Genomic DNA, 19,742 nt, shown 5'->3' on the forward strand with positions numbered 1-19,742 from the left:
CATTGACCAATTCTCTATCACTACTCTTTTTCCTTCTTCTTCCTAAAAAAAGAATAGAAATTTGAGCTCTGACAAAGTAACAAGAGCTCAGGGTCAAGCACCAGATAGACCCTTGAGTCTCAAAAGTGCTGTGCAAACATTTTCTGGGAAAGTCAATTATGACCACACAGTATGAGAAGAAAGAAAAGGCATGTTGATCATTTTGTTGAAAACTGTTCTTGGAGACAGATGACTTTCTAATTCATCATGTGTAGGCACAGAATATTGTGTCCATTTTGCTCTTTTTTTTTTTTTTTTTTTTGTTTTGTTTTTTTGGAGCTTCTCTGAAATAAAAATGCTCTCTGGAAAAACGAAGGGTAAAAAGGGAAGAAAATCCCCTGAACTCCTTTCAGCTGTGCACAGCTGAAGGCCTGGGGGTTGGAGATTCCCCTGCAGGGTGTTCCACCCTCAATTAGTCCCACAAGGGTTAGACAGGATATGGTGACCTAAATTATAAGGCGTCCACTGACGAGAGGAAGTCAGGCCATTCCTTCCCCACCACTGAGCTCTATGTGTGAGCAGGATTCCAAGAGCAGATGACAAAGACCACAAGGCTTCTTGGGACTGGCACCAAATGAGGCCAGGAAGGAAGGTCAGAGAAGGGCAGGTTTCTAGGGCCAATACTGTTATCTGAATAATTAGATTGAAACCTTCAGGGAACTCAACAGCTTGCTGCTGACCTGAAGAGCCAGAAAAATTCCTTCAATTCTCTGTTTTGCAAATGAAAAATTTGTTTTTCTTCACCTTTCAAATCTCTTTTTGTATGATCAAATATAGACAGATAAGTGTCCAGTACCCTAGGGATGCTGTCGTGCCTCTGTGAATGAATCTTTTCCAAGGAATTAAGTTAATCAATGAGTATCATTTGGACCTTATTATCACATAGACACATCGAGGTAAATTTGGTTTCAATTAAACTATGAGGGTTGACCTGTCATGCTCCCTCTAATCAGTTACCCTGATCCTTCCTAAATGTTTAAAGTCTCTAGGTTCTAGTCAGAGAAACCTGCACAACACAAAATGTGTTCTTTAAACATCACATCCCCTTCCTGAGATATCTTTTCCTTCCTGTTATTTTCAGGATTGGTGACGCCAATTCTGCATGCTTTTGAATGAATGAGAGCTCTCCTCATCCCCATTCCACCCTCTCTCCCCTTGTTAAAAACAATTATTGTGTATTGCTTCCTATATGCCAGATACTGTCCCAAGCACTCTATGAAACTCATTTAATTAATTTTATTAATTAATTTAATCTTCATTCCTTTGCCAGTGGACACCAGGTTTTCCATTACCATTTGTTCAAAAGGCTATTGTTTACATATTGCATTGTCTTGGCACCCTTCTCAGAAATTAATTGACCATAAATGGAAAGGTTTATTTCTGGATTCTCAATTCTGTTCTAGTGATTGATATGCCTATCCTTATGCCAATATCACATTGTTTTTGATTATTCTAGCTTTGCAGTAAGTTTTACAATTGGGAAGTGTGAGTCATCTAGATTTGTTCTTCCTTTTCTAAGATGTGTCGGTTCATCTGGACCTACTCCATAGAAATTTCAGGACCAGATCGTCAATTTCTGAAAAGAAAAGGAAAAAAAAAAAGACAGCTAGGTTTTTGGTAGAGATTGTGTTGAATCTGTAAATCATTTTTGAGATTACTGCCATCATTAAAAATATTAAGTCTTCTGATCCATGAACAGGAATATCTTTCAATTTTTTTAGATCTCCTTTAACTACTTTCAACAATGTTTTGTTTTTCAGAATACATGTTTGACACTTCTTTTGTTAAATTTATTTCTAAGAATCTTACTTTTTGATGCTATTGTAAATGGCATTGTTTTCTTACTTTCATTTTGTTTTGTTCATTGCTACCATAAAATACAATTTGTTTTTGTATATTTATCTTAGATCCTGCAAGTTCCTGAACTCATTTATTTATATCTAACAGATTTTAGTCAATTATTTAGGATTTTCTATATAAAAGAACATGTCATCTGCAAATACTGCTTTTTCTCTTCTGGGTGCTTTATGTTTGTTTTTATTGTCCAATCGCCCTGACTAAAATCTTCAGTAGAATGTTGAACAGAACTATCAAGAGTATACCTTCTTCTATTGTTCCTAATCTTAGGGAAAATGTGTTCAGTCATTCACCATTAAGTATGATGTTGTCTGTGCGTTATCATGTTGAGGAAGTTCCTTTCTATTCCTAGTCTGTGGATTGCTTTTAAAATAACAGAGTGTTGATTTTGCCAACTGTTTTTTTCTCAGCCTATTGACATAGTCATGTGATTTTGACCTTTTGCCTTTTGATACCATGTATTATATTAAATGCTTTTTAGATGTTAAACCAACCTTGCCTTCCTAGAATAAATTCTGCTTGATATCTATATATATATATATATATATATATATATATATATATATATATTTGTAACTGTTATATCTTCTTGATAGATTGATGCTTTTATTTTTCTAAAATGTCCCTCTTTATCTCTGGTAATATTTGTCATTTTAAAGCCTACTTTGTCTGTTGCTTGTAAAGCCATGCTAGCTCTCTTACCATAATGTTTGCATGGTATATCTTTTCCCGTTCTTTTATTTTCAACCTACTTTTATCTTTGAATCTAAAAATGTGTCCTCTGTAGACATTATATAATCTCATTTTTTGTGTTAAAAACTGATATTTTAGATGATATCTTCTAGCAATTCTTGATATTGATTCCTCCCCTTCCCCCAACCCCAGGATTTGTTGCTGTTTGTTTGTTTATTTGTTTAGTGACTTGGCTGGACTATTTCAGTAAAGTCTATTTGCCTGTGTAGTTTCTGATATTATTCTTCAGCTTGTGCAGGCTTGGGTATGCTCATAATCCCCCTAATCCCCTCTTTGCTTCCCCAGGATGACAGTGGCTTTATCAGCCTTCTCTTTGACTCTTTTACTGATCTCCCTGTTAAACTTCTAGCTGGTCTGTTGTTTCGCTTGATATCACACTCAGCTGTTAGTCTTTAGTCATTGTTAGGTGAATGGTCCATTGTTTTCAACAATGCCTTAGGCCATAAATTGCTCCACAGCCTGATCAAATTAGTCAGTCCGCTTTGCAGGGTAATCTTTGAAGGAAGTCTTTGAGACTTGCTCTGACCTTAAGAGGGTTCTCATTAGCTACCACTTTCCCTGATTCTTCATTCTATTCAACTTCTAGTTGGCCTATTCTTTCACTTGTTGCTATGATAGAACTACTACCTCTTCTTATTTTCTTACAACTTAAATATCCTTGGTTTTTAACAGTGCCCTTAGCCTTGAACTTCCCTTTACTTTGCTCCAAATAAAGTTAGTCCACTTAGAGGTAGCTATAGCATTCTCTCTTTTGTGATCTGCCTCCTTTCTCTGGCAGAAACTCTGTTCCACTACTCTGGAAATGGGAACAGGGACAGCAACCTGATACTCTTGGGGTGATACCCTGCTTTATGAGGGGGTGTTGGACAGGGACAGTAGCCACTAGTTTTCCTGGCTAATTCCTGCTGATATGAAAACTCAGATATGAGCAAGCTGAGATGAGAGTGACTGGGGCCCATATTCCTGGCCTGCTATGCCCCATGGTAGACATGGTAGAGCTTCAATCCTATGAGTGGGGCTGCACGGAAAAGGGATCTCTCAGTCAGATGATCTGCAGTAGAGCTTGTGCACACTGCTGGGGATGGGGTGGAGAGGGGCAGGTGTTGGTAACATATACTGACAGCGTGACTTTTCTGGGTAGAAACTGCAGCCCTAAACTGGAATCTGGATTAGAGGAATCCCCATCCCTTTGGTTACACCCACCCAGAGTGGAGTTTTCCTTACATTGAGCTGAGGAGTGGGGAGAGGAAACAGGTCATGCTACAGACTCTTGCAGGTCTTACAAATATTTAGATTTGCTTTAATTGCTATATGCCCTCAGGACAATTTCCAGAGACTGAGTGGATTTATTTTTAATAATTCTCACCAGCTACGGGTTCCACTAGGGCAACTGTGGAGCTCCTCATGCTATCAGACTAGAAGTGCTTCTTCCTTGCTTCCCTTTTCCCCTCTTCTTGACGGCCTTGGTTTGCACCATTCATGGAAGCTTTGTCTCACCCTCAGTTTACTAGGGAACTTAGATTAAGACAGCATTTTAGAAAGAGTGTTCAGACATCTGTGTGAAAATATTGCATGGATGGAAGTGATGCCAAGGGTTGATGAGGTTGGCAGCTAAATCTTTTAAAAATATTTTTTATTATTGTTTTTATTTTATTTTAACTTTTTCTGGAGACAAGGTCTTACTCTGTCTCCCAGGTTGGAGTACAGTGGCATGTTTGTAGCTCACTGCAGCCTTAAACTTCTGGGCTCATTCAATCCTCCTGCCTCAGCCTCCTGAGTAGCTGGGACTACAGGCACGTATCACCATGCCCAAAAGGCAGCTAAATCTTAACCCAGGCCATGAGTTAGTAAGCTGCTGCAGAAATCAAGTTGTTCTACCCTCTCCTAGATTGGCATCCCTTCTCTAAGGGTGATTGTACTATCAGCCATCAGTTGGTTATAAGGCTAAGCAAGTTGTCATATACTCACAAAGATTTGGAATGTTAGAGCAGTAAAGGAATACCTGGTATGGACAGCATTTTCATTTTATAGATGAGAAAAATGAGGCTCAAACAGGTAAAGTGAATTTCCCAATGTCAATCATATAATTAGTACCTAAGAACAGATATCTTTTGATTCTTAGTTTTGGTCTTTCTACAGAACACCATGGGAAAATCTCTCATTTCTTTTTAGAAGAAAAGTACAATAAAAATGCAAATAAAAATAATGTTTGTATTATAAAGTAGCTTTATCTTAAAGGCTATTCATGTACTGTTCTCTGAGAAAAAAATAATTGACCCCATATAGTTCCCTTATTGTAGTCAACCTGATGTTCTTGTGTTAGTGACTGGATCTACCTATTTTGTAATAAAACTGAAGGAAAGAGAAAATAAATCCACATGTGAACTTTTAATTCTATTGTCTTACTGGGAATTTGCATCCAGGTATGGGCCTTCCTCAACCATTTCTTCCTCAATTTTCCAGTGATCTTTGCTGAGCATATATGTGTGGAGGGTTGTCACCTGCACTCACTAATTTGAACTGAGAAAAAAAAAACACAAATCACCTTGCAGTTTGATGCAGAATAGGTCTTGAGGTAGTATATGAATTATGAATAATTCTTTTTTTTTTGTTTTGAGACAGAGTCTCACTTTGTTGTCCAGGCTAGAGTGAGTGCCGTGGCATCAGCCTCGCTCACAGCAACCTCAATCTCCTGGGCTCAAACAATCCTCCTGCCTCAGCCTCCCAAGTAGCTGGGACTACAGGCATGCGCCACCATGCCTGGCTAATTTTTTGTTTATATATTTTAAGTTGGTCAATTAATTTCTTTCTATTTTTAGTAGAGACGGGGTCTTGCTCAGGCTGGTTTCGAACTCTGACCTCAAGCAATCCGCCCGCCTCGGCCTCCCAGAGTGAATAATTCTTATTTTCTACTGTGTGTTATTCATCATTGCAGCAGTGTTGTATTTTTATCTTATCCTATAAGAATAAGAAATGTAATGAAAAATAATAAAAGCTAATATTTATTTTATTTATTTAAATACCAACTATGTACCATATTCTTTACCTGCTTTATCTCATTAAGGGCTCCTAGCCACTCAGTGAGGTAGATGCTATCCTCTCCTTTGCAGATAAATAATCTTTAAAAGATAAGTAACTTGGCCAAGGTCACTTGGCCAGCAGTAGAAGATTCAGAAGTAGATTCATAAAAATGTATCTCAGACTCTTCCATAGCACTCTGTGATACTGCTGCTTTTGATCAAATTGACCACAATAACAAATTTCTTTAAAATGGAAAATTTGAATATGCCATGGAGTGTTTCAAAACTGGGCTTTTAGATGTACTTATGAATCTTGTCCTCTGGCTTCTTTTTTGTAAAAAAAAAAATACTGTGTAGAGTTTATGGAGAGTTGACACTTCATTTTTTTCTGTGAATTACTGCTCATAGAGTCTGGTAATGTGCAAAAATTTCAATGTTTGTTATTAACCTTGTTGTTGCCACTGCCTCCTTTTACCTCTTCCTCATTTATAGAGACCATGTAACATAGGTTTCCAGGACAGTTCTGGTTTATACCTATGACCTGGAAAATTATTCATAGCTCTTATTTATTCTCAAAAGTGCCCTGGTGTGAATAATAACTCCATGCTCACCTTAGTAGTTCATCGCTGAACCTGCCAAGGGTGTTATATGACAGGTGCCCACTAGGTGTCAGCAGTGTGACCTCCGGATAGCACCCAGAGAAAGTATTTCATTACAAAAGTCAAATCAGAACAAATAATTAAGTGTAGTTCAAGAGCTACCTGAAGCGTTGGCCATTCAAAACAAGTGAGACGGCTGGGGGAGGAGAGAAGGAACCGGTGCAGGACAGGTCACTCCTTGCTGGGATATGATAGAGAGGGAAGGATTCCCTTCCTCAAGAGAAAGACTCCAATCATATATAGAATGAACTCTGTAGTGTCCTTTTAAATTTCCACCCACAAGAGGAAACCAGTACGCAGTGAAGTGAGAAAACGGCTTTCAATGAAGAGATATTGTTTTCCCTTCATAAATTGTTCAAGTCATGATCAGATGGAGGTCCTACAGCTAGCTTTCTGGACTTTAATAACTTTATTGAATGACTGCAATTGAGCCCGAAGCTGAGTTGCCTGAAAACAAATGATTTAAAGAAGATTAGACAACATTTACATGAAGAACTCCGTAAAAGACCCAGAGTCTTCCTGGAATGACCCACGGACTGTACATATGTTACCTTTGACCCAGGTGGATGCAGCTGCTCTTTAGCCACCCTCCCCACTGCGAATGTGTGGCACACGCCCGCACACGGGGCTAGGTAGGAGAAGCCCACAGGTATGGGTTTGCAAATGTTTGTGACTTTCAATCCTTGGAATTTATTGTTATTGTTTACAGCCCTGGAGTGTTCTGAAGCATCTTCTGATTTGAAGGAATCTGCAACTTCCACTGCCCAGCATGTACCTAATGCTTGGTTTGCTGCTGCCGGCTCAGAGCCAGATGAGAGGATATCTGTTTTTGAACTGGATTATGATTATGTGCAAATTCCTTATGAGGTCACCCTCTGGATACTTCTAGCATCTCTTGCAAAAATAGGTAAGTCCCCAAATACCTGGTGGTTTGAAGAGCTGTTTTTCACATGAGATAATGAATGTGAAAATGTCATATAGCCCACTGATGGGCTAAGTGGATTTTAACTGTTACTGCTATTACAGAGAATTTTCAGAAATTTTACAGATAATTACAGAGAATTTTCTATGTGAAAATTTTCTATGTGAAAATTCTCTTCCCTTCAGTCAAGGGAAAGTTATAACTGCTTTTTATTAATACAAAGCTATTTAGTGCTTCAGGATCGTGCTGGGTCCTGGGCTGTTTTGGTTTCTTCTCATTTCAGGGTGACAACCATGTGACATTGGGCATGTAAAAATCTCAAATTCTATGTTTTAAAAAATATAAAGAATGAAGCAGGTAGACCTGGGAGTGATGAGGTTGGATATTTCATTAAACCACATAATGTTTCTTCTGTAAAGTATTCTTCCTTCTTTCTTGGCTGTGTAACTGTGGGCTTCATCAATGGCCCCCACTGTTTATTCTTTCAAAGTGGCATGTGCTCCCTGCAGATTGACAGAAAGCAAGGAACAAGACTGTCACGGGCAGATCATATCACTCAGTGACGGGATGTGGGGGCATATAAGATGATATCTGTCAGTAAAATATTGATTTACAGCTGAGCCAAATGGAGCCAGTGGGGCACCTCTGGTTTCCTTTGTGAAATAAAGTGAATTCAAGTTAATGGATTGAATTCTATCAAGGGTTCTTTGTGCCCAAACCCAAAGTGATAGTTTATACTTTGTGACTATTTAATCCCTAACTGCACCCCCTGTCTCTTTAAAACCAGCTTATTCCAAAGTGGAAAATGGATACAGTTATCTCCATTACTAAGCATAATGTCTCCTTTGCCTCAGTTATAAACTTTATGTTATTCAATTATGTAGGTTGCCTTATTGAGAGATAGAATCTATGAAATATTTTGCTGCTTATTTTTATATTTGTAAAATATATATATTTTCTGTAGTATGGGTGTGAAATACAGGCTGAGCCTTGAGGTTTGACAGTCAACTTCTGTGGGCGCCATCTATTCATCTAACTCCATCCCACCGGTGTTGGGGACAGTGACGTATTCATTAGGTGCTCCTTTACAACTGCTATTCGTTTTGAGCTAGTAAAGTGTGAAGATTGAATGGGAATTGTCGGTTTAAAGAACTCTTGTGCAATCTGTTAAGTGCTTAAATTATACAAAGGATCTGACATTATTTTTTCGTGTTCAAGTAAAAATGGCTTTCCAAATAAATCATACAACTTTCTTGAAACCACATGGACACTGATTATATTCACGGTGATTTCACGTGGTACTTGAGTTTTCCTCTTTAAGTAATTTTGGAGATTCTGTGCACCCACTACTCCCTGAAAAACTAGATTTCCTCTTCATAGTAACAGCTGTGGGTCTGAGAATCAGGAAACTAGATCCGTCACTGGCTAGCTAGTCACTCTATCAGTAAACACCCAAATGCAGAAAGAACATTTTATCTTAGTTTTGATTTCATATTAGTGTAGAACACTTGTTCTTTAGAGGATTAGATGTGCCCAGGCTCATTGTATCTAGGAGTGAAGAACACTGTAAGAATTGTTGGTTTAAATGTTCTTGGTTTTCATGTTGATGTAATTCAACGTACTTTAAAAAAGAAAATAACTTAGTTGGAACATGCTCATTCTAGTATAATTTCATATTTGCTAGTCTTCAAGAATTCAGATTATTTTTCTATTCCACATGGAAATGAGGAATGAGGGAGCAAAAAGGCCATATTTATTGAATATATACTATGTGCTAAGTCTTGGGCTGGTAGTTCAATATATAATGGCTTACTTACCAGGGGCAAAGTGATATTATAATAATTATTATTAGAATGATGATGATTTATAATATAAAACTTTAACACTTATGGAATTCTTATGGTTTTTTCAAGATTATATTATAAAACCTGAACAGAATATAATTAATGTTGTTGTTATTATTATGATTCATTCTTTTATTTCTTATTCTATCCAGACATATTTACTGATCACCCATGCAATACATAGAAATTACGCTGATCTCAAGGGACTTAGTCCAATGGGAAGACAGGTTAACCTGCTACTGGCTGTAGGCATGTTGACAGAAAAACATCAAAACCCCACCCCCCCGAATCCTTTTTAAAAAACCCAACTGTGCATGTATACAGCAAACATATTAGAGAACAAAGATAATACAAAATCATCTCAGACTTTGTGGTTTATCTTTTATTTCAGTTTCACTTCTTGGAGCATTGTCATAGAAGAATGCTCCTTGAATCATTGGGAAGAATGGAACTGTGGGGGTCATGTTTGACTTTCAGGCCAGCCTTTTACTGTTCATGCCTATTTGAGTTCTAAACACAGAAACTATAAAACCTGAAAGTCATTGACTCTATTGTCCATCATGAAAGGGAGAAGAATTTTAAAATGTGAAATGCACACAGCGTTTCCTGTTGCAGAACCCTACTCTTGGGTGTGTAGCCTCTTCCTGCTGCAACTGTGTAGGGTGCAGCTTGGCAGGGGAATGTTGGGTCCATTTAAAGAAACTGGATTCCTGGAAGCAGGGCCCAACTAGGGAGCCACAGGTCTGAGAAAGTCACACTATGGGCTCTTTCACCTCCTCTACATATTAAGAAAAGTTAAGTTTGGTTAGATCAAGCACTAACTGAAGGAGAAGGGGAAAGAAAAGGAGAAAAATGAGGAGGAGGTAGAGGAGAAAAAGAAGGAAAAGAATGAAGAGAAACAGGAGGAGGAGGAAGAGGAAGTCATTTATAGAAAATGAAGAGCCAGAACTCTAGAAGGGGACCTTAAACTGACCTTGAAGCCTGTGGGATCACGGTGGGAGTGGGGATCATACCCCCGTGATGACAATGATACCCCATTGTGTTAACTTGCCTATTTATAGTGAATGAGAAATTCAAAGCCATGGCCAGGGGAGCCCATGTTCCCTTTGGATGGATGAACCTAATGTTTCCCAGACAGACATTCACTGGCTGCTCATGGCCCACGGGAGGAAGCCCACCACCTTCCTTAGCTTTAAATTCAAGGTCCTCTATTATTCAGCTCAAAATCATATTCCAAATTTTCTCCTGATACTTCTTCTAATACAAAATTTGTTCCAACCAGGTGAACCTCCTTAGTGCATGTCAGAACTATCTGGCTGGGCCATTTCTACCTCTCTTCTTTGGTTCTTGAAGTTCTCCTCATCTGAAATGTCTCCCATTCTGCTATCCAAATGTACAAATGCTCAGCATCCTCCAACAACCTGTTCAATTTTTTCCCAGGCAAAAGCTTCTCTGATGGATATTTAACCATTTTGTTCATTTGTTTATAGACTTACAGCTGATTTCAGCAAATAAACCAGCTGTTGTGTACAAGATACTTTGCTAGGCACTTGGGGAGATATGAGGATGTAAATCTGAGTTTAGGGAGTTTACAGATTAATAGGACAGACAAGTCATGCATTAAAATGGTTAGCAGGGATCATGGTTATTAGTTAGGTACAGATAAAATATTTTGATAATTCAGAGGAAAATATAGTATAAAATCAGGAGGATGCTGGGAAAAGTGTATCCTCAAAGGTTGAACGGGACCTAAAGGGACCAAAGAAAAGTACAATCCAAGCTGTGATAATAGAGCAGGAAGACAAGAAAGGGGACCTGCAGAATGGCAAGGCACATGGCTGGCTGCAGTATGTAGGACATATAAAGGTAGTGCAGGGTTTGTAGGGGACGGACTGAGATAGAATCGAATAGTGACCTGCTGAGCTCTGATCTCCTACCATGTTTCTTGGTGTGCTCAACATTCCCTTCATTATATACTCATATGTCACATTGTTTTCATCTTATTTGTTCAAGTCTTGGGAATTGCAGTAGCCTACCTTTTTGGTCTTCTCCTTCGCAGTTCTTAACAGGGTGTTGGTCTTTGCACAGGGATGCTCGACAAATATCCTTGGTTTACAATCCATGAGGTGCTTTGTGTGCCTTCAGGGTCTTAGGTGGGGATGGAGACAGCCAGAGACGTGGTGTAGGAAATCTCTTGGCAGTGGAGTGTGGCTTAGGGTGAGATTGGAGGTCAGAAGGATAATGCAGTAATTAAGACGAGAAATGGGGAGACCCTCCGTGAAGGCAGTGGCTGAAGGAATGGAGAGGTGGGATGGCCTTTAGCTAACTCGCGTGCTGACTAGAGAAAGTCGGAGCTGACTGTGGGAAGGCAAACAGACAGCGGACGGCGGTTCCTGAGAGTATGGCCTGATTTCCCTCATCGGTGGCTGAGAGATGGCAGTGCCATTGTTAAGTAAGGGAGACAAAGCAAAATAAAGGAATTTAATTTTTATGTATCTGTTTGGTGAAGGGAGGAATGGCTCAAGGTAGGCTTGGAACAAGCTGAGGTTTGGTGGCGGGGACAGACATGCATGAGCTTCACAGCTGGGCGTGCGCAGTTAGAGTTGCACCCTCTGTTCTCCTTTTTCCCTGGGTGCCCTCTCAGGCCCCTGTACGATGGGAAGGCAGGCGGGAGGGCGATGGGGACAGCTGGCTGAGAGCGATTCTGTCACCTGTGCTGAGCCTGGCATGTTCAGTACTTGATGCCATGGACAGCTGCCGAGACACTTCCAGTCCCTGCTACAGGCAGGACGCTGGGCCGAGGGACCAGCCAGCTGGCCCAGGGTCCCACTCTCTTGGCTCTCCAAGACCTCGAGTACACCCAGAACCCTTCCCTTGCCAACACCTCACTGTGGCTCTCTGCTGTTCCCCAGGCTTCCACATCTACCACAGACTGCCAGGCCTCATGCCCGAAAGCTGCCTCCTCATCCTCGTGGGGGTGCTGGTGGGCGGCATCATCTTTGGCACCGACCACAAGTCGCCTCCAGTCATGAATTCGAGCATCTACTTCCTGTATCTCCTTCCGCCCATCGTGCTGGAGAGCGGTTACTTCATGCCCACCAGGCCCTTCTTTGAGAACTTCGGCTCCATCCTGTGGTGGGCAGGCCTGGGGGCCCTGGTCAACGCCTTCGGCATCGGCCTCTGCCTCTACCTCGTCTGCCAGATCAAGGCCTTCGGGCTCGGCGACATCAACCTGCTGCAGAACCTGCTGTTCGGCAGCCTGATCTCGGCCGTGGACCCCATGGCCGTGCTGGCCGTGTTCCAGGAGGCGCGAGTGAACGAGCAGCTCTACATGATGATCTTCGGGGAGGCCCTGCTCAATGACGGCATCAGTGTGGTGAGATGTCAGGACACCTGGCGGGGGGCGGGGGAGGGGGCCTGGGGACAAGAGGCTGTCCTTGGGGCCGTGGGGACGGCTCCAGTATGACTCAGCTGCAGCAGGACAGGGAGAGGCTTCAGTGTTTGCAGTTTGTCCTAAGTTCTGGTGACTTCCCTGAGGTTCTGCATCGCACACATAATGGCTCGCTAATGCCACTTGCCCTTCACAAGCCAGCTAGTTTCTCTGAAGACCAAAAAAGCAGAGAGAATATATAATTGTTGAGTTTAGTTTTTCACTTAGCAAGCAGAAACCATTGCTGATGGCTCTTCTGAGTTTTCACACTATCAACAGTAGTAGCTTATATTTTTATTTTTTATTATTCTTCAGACCTCGCTCCCCATTCCTTTTATATCCTTTAAAAAACATGCTGCCTTAGATGGAGTTAGATAAAAGATAGGGTTCAGCAGAGAGATGACAGAAGGTTTGCAAAAAAGCATTAGCGTGTGTATCACTCAACTGCAGGACTTGTATGAAAAATGTGAACAAGGCATTTTTGCTTAGGCATCCTTCTGGAGCGGGGTTGGGAAGGACTTAGAAGTTTGAGCAACACATAACATGAAGGCCCAGGAGAAGTCTGTAGTCTGGGAGTGCTGGAATATTCAGAAGTAGTCAGTCCCATTGCTCAGGTTCATTAATTACTACAAACCTTCACCAGTGGTTAGTCTGTACGACCTTTATATATACTTTTATACACTTTCCTTATTTTAAAATTTATATCCCAGCATAAATAGAAGTAATATTAGAATGCATTTGCATTGTAAGAATCAAACAATACAAAACTATACAGTATAAAACACAAATACTTCTATTTGCTCTCTTTTCCTGCTCTGTGCAAGAGGCAACCACTCTTACCAGTTTAGCATTTCCCCCTAACCCTAGTCTTTATTATATGCACTTACACGCACACACAGATGTAGATCTATTGTTTTCTTTTACATAGAGTGTGTGTATTGTATGTATTGCTTAGGTGTAACAAGTCTTGGAATTCTTTCTATGTCTTTTCAGCTATCACATAATATTTCATAGATTAAGTTTACAATAATTTAGGCCAGGCACTGTGGCTCACCTGTAATCCTAGCACCCTGGGAGCCCAAGGCAGGAGGATCGCTCAAGGTCAGGAGTTCAAAGCCAGCCTGAGCAAGAGCAAGACCCCATCTCTACTAAAAGTAGAAAGAAATTAGTTGACCAACTAAAAATGTATAGAAAAAATTAACCAGGTATGGTGGTGCATGCTTGTAGCCCCAAATACTCGGAAGGCTGAGGCAGGATTGCTCGAGCCTAGGAGTTTGAGATTGCTGTGAGCTAGGCTGACGCCATGGCACTCTAGCCTGGGCAACAGAGTGAGACTCTATTTCAAAAAAAAAAAAAATGTTTTGTTTAAAAATTTCTTGATGGATAGTTATTCAAATTGTTTTTGAGTTTTCATTCTTACAATGTTACAGTGAATATTCTTATTTCTGCATGCCTCTCTTTTTGCATTTGTGAGTATTTTTATAGGATGTTTTCTTAGAAGTAAAACTTCCAGGTTAAATTTGAAGTATGCTGCAGATTTAATCACCTCCCATTCACCCCATTACTGAATTAGAGATTCTCATTCCAGAGTTATGGAGATGGCCAAATGCATGACATCAGACACTGGACATATGAGATTGGGAGCAGTTTATTAGTCACATACACTCATGGCCCAGGGTAGAAGGACACCACATGCCACACAGGGTCACACAGGAGCTGCACATGGGAACAGTGTGAACAACTAGGAACTGTGGGAGGCAGGCTTAGTAGTAACAAGAGGGTGAGGTATTCTCTGGTTCTCCCAGGAGGATATGATTGGCTTGTTTGAATAATTTTATGGGTTGGCAGGGAACTGAAACCTGCTACTCAGAGATAAGTAGGAACCAAGGCTGGTCCTCTTGACAAGGAGGTTTGTTTGGCTGGGGACCTTATCATGGGCCTCTTTGGGGAAGATAGTTTGCAGTTAGGCCAGTTGAAGTCTTCCCGGTTTTGCCAACGTCAAGGTAGCACAAACACTGAACCTTAATTTTAGGCCTTACATCACAGCTGCCAAGATTTTCCAAAATATATTTATCAGCTTACAATTTCATAGGCAGTCTATTAAGTGTTTGTTTTCTTATATTATAGATAATAAGAGACATAGTTTTCTTAAAATTTTCCAAACTAATGCTCACAAAAGTATTACCAATGTTTGTTTTAATTTTCATGATAATATTTAGTAACTTTTCAACAATTCTGGATCATTAATGTTTCTCATGTTGTACATTGGAAGTTCATATCCTTTTAGGGTTGACAGGCTTACAAAAATACAGGACAGTGAGTTCAATTCAGATTTCAGATAAACAACAAGTAATGTTTTAGTATAAATATGTCTCAATTATTGCATGCAAATATTGTGTCTTGCTTATTTTTCTTTGGGGCTACTTGTTTTTAAAAAAGATTTATAGGAACTCAATAAATTATCTTAATTTTAAACTTTTAAAGGTTACATAAAAATCAATTTATTTTTCCATTCTATCACTTAAATTTTTTTAGATTATGGTGTCTTTCATCCTATAAAAGTTTTAAACTTTTAATGTAGTCAAACCTACTAATGTACTCTTCTACTGCTCCTGGGTTTCATATTTTACTTCCAGAGATTGTATCTAACCAAAGATTATGTAAATATTCTGTTTTTATTTTTCCACTTTCACAATTAACCATTTAATTCACACGACACGCAATATTTTTATTATGAAAACTTTATGCAAAAATAGTACGGACAGGAAAAGTTTCTTTTGAGAAATAATCCGAGCTATCTGAGTGGATTTACCAAGCGAAGGAGACCCCTACATGAAGCCAGAAGTCAACTTATTTATTCCCAGTGAGAATCCCTGACTGTTCGGTCAAGACGCGAGACTCATCAGGCCTGAACATTCTGTCCTGGGCAAGCTTCACAAACGCCACATTGTCAGAGAGTTGACAGGGGAGCCTGGACTCCAGGCTGCCATAGAACTCAGAAACTTCACCTCCCAGAAGTGGACCTCAGGCCACGTGCCTCAGAATCACACTGGTGGGTTCAGCGAGTCTCTGGGGTGTCCACACCCGTCCCACACCCACTGACTCAGGCTGCCTTAGGGTGAAGCCTGGGAATCTGTATTTTTAACACTTCAGATGATTGCTAAAGTTTGAGAACTACTCATTTATTGCCTTTATGTTGAGAGAAGCTCATGTATCTTGATCTAAAATGATGATGAGCCTAGAATAAGGACTGTACCTCTCCCAAACTGGGCTAGATTAGCCTCTGAGATCCCCTTCCCCCATTGATTCTTTCTTTAGATACTTTCATATTTCCTGTTTTGTTACAGTTGAGTAAGTTTCATCAAGGTGTACGTTTGTTCCCATTGAGTTTTTGTCTGGGAATCCATTCTGAGCCACTATGTATTCATTTCTTTGTTTACTTCCCAGCCATAACTTTATTTCTCTCATATCCAAGTTTTTTAGGGATACTTGCCTACTCTTATCCGCACTATTAACAATACTGTTGACAGCATTCATGTGCGATAACATCAGGGCCACCCTCGGCAGTCCATTCTGAGGCAATTATTTCCACCTCTGCTCCATAAATTATTAGAGAGGTTAAGAAATGACTTCCTAAATACCACCTCTTTCATTTCCACAGTACACACTGTTTCTTCATCAGGAACTCCATGATATAATCTATAAAAAATCTTGCCAAGAAAAAGTCATTATTAATTACCGATGAATGCATTGGGCTCTGCTGCCACTGTGGACTGTCCCCGAGCTCGGAAATCCGACTTCACCCTGGGCTGTCTGTAGATTTCACATCTAGAGCCAATCTCGGCTTCGTTTCTGGTTGGGGTTCCTTTGCTAGCAAGATTTGTTTGGCTCCCCCCTCAAAGTTTGACTGCTTCTAGGGTGACATTTTTTAGAATGACCGTTTCAGAATAGCATTATAATTTTCAAGTGACCAGAGTATCCACTGAGGGCGCTGCTGTGACCTCCGCAGGGCAGAGCTACTGTGGCGCTGGCTCCGGATGGGTTGCCCACACGTCACTCTTGGGTCACCCCGTGGCTACCCGCAGCACAGTGAGTGTTAAACGTGCGCTGGCACGGCTGGGTCCCTAAGTGAAACCAGAGAAGCCCCAGGGCCGGATTTAGAAGGCAGCTTGAAAGCAACGGGTAGTTTCTGCCATCCAGTTGTATTTTGAGCTGAGAGCCTTGGCTTCACCCTTTCATTGAGGAAGGAGCCGTCCCCAGGGCAGAAGTCACAAGCGTGCCCTTTCAGCAGAAAGTCTGAGTCATCCAGAAGGCAGCCTGTGATTGCGGGTTACCCGTGACGACGCCACAGATCTCCGTCCACCCAAGAGCTGCCTTCCCACCGACGAGCAGGAGCTGCTCCGGAACTGCCAATGTCTTAATGAATCTGATTCCCCAGGTCCCTTGTCCCACTTTTTTCTCCCTCTTGCTGAATATTTTAGGTTATGACTCTCGTCACCAGAACATACCCTTAACAGTAGGCAAAGGGAGCAGAGACAAAACCCAAATAGCTTTAAAATGATAACTGTATTGTACACTGCAATTTGCAAAAAGAGAGTAGATTTCAGGTGTTCTTACCCCCTACACCCACAAGTGGAAAAATGGTGACAGTGTGAGGAGATGGAAACGTTAGTTGGTTTGACCTTAGTAATCACTTCACTCCATACTTATATGTATATCAAAATATCATGCTGTACAACTTAAATATATATGATTTTTATTTTAACCCTTTGCACTCGGATGTCGAGTGTGGATAATGTCCAGTGGATAATGAGAAAAAAGCAAGCGGGTGCAAAGGGTTAAAAATAAAGGATGTTTTGAAGCTTGCATAACTCAGTTGAATCTCATGGCCAAAATCACAGCAGGAAGACAGGTGCAGCTACCATATCCAGGCCCCATGTGGGTCACTTTTGCATCTATTAGTATGTTACTAAATCCTTTAATCTTACTAAGAGGCAGGAATGAACACCCTTATTTCACAAACGAAGAAAATAAGACAAAGGGAGATAAACTGAGCAAGAACACACTGTCCGACCGATGATAGAGCAGACAACGGGGCTCAGTGCAGCCTCCTTTCAATTGTTTTGCCTGTGTTCTTACCTGTTCAATTTCCACCTCATAGAGCTGTAGGGACAGAAGAGAACCTGCGGGGCACCTATGAGGATACTGGGCTCAGAGAGGGGAGGCCCTGCTCTTGTTCCAAAACAGAAACTGCCCGCTGGGCTGGTTGCAATGTGTGGCTCTAGGCAAGATTCCGGTCCTTTAGAGGCTCCTTTGCTGTAAAATTGGGATGATGACATTCCTCAGCTCACAGGGTCACTGGAACGTTTATATTCAGTTATCAGTACAGTGAGTGCCCAGCCTGCAGTGGGCACTCAGTGCTCACAAATGCTGGCCGTGACTTTGTATGAGAGCAGCATGGGGACATTGTGAGGTGGTTGGCTCCTTCTGAACAGGCGGCTATTTAAAATCTGGCACTACCTCATTCAGGTAGGGAAGACTGTTCTCATACTTATATCCCTCCCTGGTTTTCCCAGATGGATCAACTTGCTGAATAAGCCACAGAATGAGGCCACCAAGGTTTCTATCCCCCCTCATCTCATCCTATCTCATCCTATCTCTCCCCTTCCTCTACCTCTTTGATCTGAGAGGTCAAAGGGACTGGGGCTGAGCACTGGCTCGGGCCAGGCAGCTGCATGGGTGCCTTATGCAGCTTTCCTCAGTCAAGCCTCGTGACAATGTAACGAGGTGGGGACAGTACGTAGTAGTTAAGGGCAGAGACCCCCTGGACGCAGACTCTCTAGTGTCACATCTCTGCACTGGCCCTTCTTGGTCCTTTGGGCCACTCAGTTGAGTTATAGATCTCCACGTGCCTAAGCTCCTTCATTATTATTTTCATTATAGACATAGGCACTCTTAGAGAAGTCATTTATTTATTTATTGACTAGGATTTATTTTATCAGTCAGTATCCCAAAGACAGAGTGGAAAGTCATCCCCGCTCTGCTGGGCCCAGCCATCAATTCCCTTTAGCTGAGGCCATCAGCAGTGACAGTTTCTACTAGAGACCTTGTACCTTTCATTCAGTTTCTCTCTATTTATGATGCATTCTCCTTGCTGGCACCAATCCTGAATCCTCAACCCCTCCTGCTGGGGTTCCTTCACCCTCTTCTCTTCTCATCTCTCCATTCCCCTTTCAGCCTGTCTTTGCTGACCAGCTGCCTGTTGTGTCTCTTGATTTCTCTCCCAGTTGTTCCCTCCTGGTATCTGCACCCTGGGACCCCAAATCTAGCACTGAGCGTCACAGTGGGCGCTGAGCAAATGATGAATGCAGGAATGAATGCTACAGAAAGAGTGAATGCATGAATGAAGGAGGGAGTGCTGGGGACCAGGAGAGGTATGCAGGGCCTGTGTTGGCCCTGGGGCCAGCCTGACCTCCAGCTAGCTGGTCTCTAGAGACTGCAGCCTCCTTCACCACCCTGAAGTGTGAGCAAAGTAGGGCATTTTCCCTACTAGAAAGGAAAATTTAGTGGTGACAGGCAAACTGTCACCACTAAACCTCAGCAGCACTTTCTGAGCCTAAATGTTAGGAGTTTGATAAAACCAGGGGCAGGAGTGGGTGAGGGAAGCACTCCAGTGTCCCACCTCCCACCCCCACCCCCCTACACCTTGTGGTGCACCTGTCCTGTGTCCACACTGTCCTGGACACACCGTGCATGAAGGTGAACTGCACACCTGGCCAGTTCATCTGAAGGCAAATTTTCCTTCATAGTTCTTTCTGGTTTATATTTTTCTGCCTCAAAAGGTCCCCTAACTCTATTACGTCCTGCCCAAGATCATGGATGGGAGGCCATATGCTTCAGTTTGAGTCCTCCCTTGACTACTTGCAAGCTGTGTGACTTTAGCTAAGTCATTTAACCCTGGTGGCCTTCAGTTTTCTGTCTGTCAAATAGAGATAGAGTTGTGCAAGGGTTAAAAAGAATGGACACACATAAAGCATTTAAAATAGCACCTGGCACAGAGAGAGCCCATGTAAATGTGTGGTGTCTTTAATGGAAGCCACCTGCACAAGAGCTCCCAAGCCACAGGGCTCTCCCCAGCCCTCTGTGAGGTCACACTGTCGTGTCCATCTGTCTGGACTTCGCAGTCTCATGTTTTCCTAGAGAAGAGCTGTGCACAGA

At 41.6% G+C, this 19,742-nt stretch overlaps 1 protein-coding gene across 1 annotated transcript in view; it reads left to right on the top strand.

Moving 5' to 3' along the window:
• The first annotated feature begins 6,979 nt into the window (after positions 1–6,979).
• Positions 6,980–19,742, top strand: part of SLC9A4 (solute carrier family 9 member A4) — a 53,585-nt gene continuing 40,822 nt past the window's right edge. The window contains exons 1-2 of the mRNA XM_012740457.2: positions 6,980–7,235; positions 12,007–12,470. Of these exons, the coding sequence (XP_012595911.2) occupies positions 6,980–7,235; positions 12,007–12,470 (720 nt within the window). The remainder of the gene's footprint in view (positions 7,236–12,006; positions 12,471–19,742) is intronic.

The sequence above is a fragment of the Microcebus murinus genome, chromosome 3 (genome assembly GCF_040939455.1).
Source record: "Microcebus murinus isolate Inina chromosome 3, M.murinus_Inina_mat1.0, whole genome shotgun sequence".
NCBI classification, from domain to species: domain Eukaryota; kingdom Metazoa; phylum Chordata; class Mammalia; order Primates; family Cheirogaleidae; genus Microcebus; species Microcebus murinus.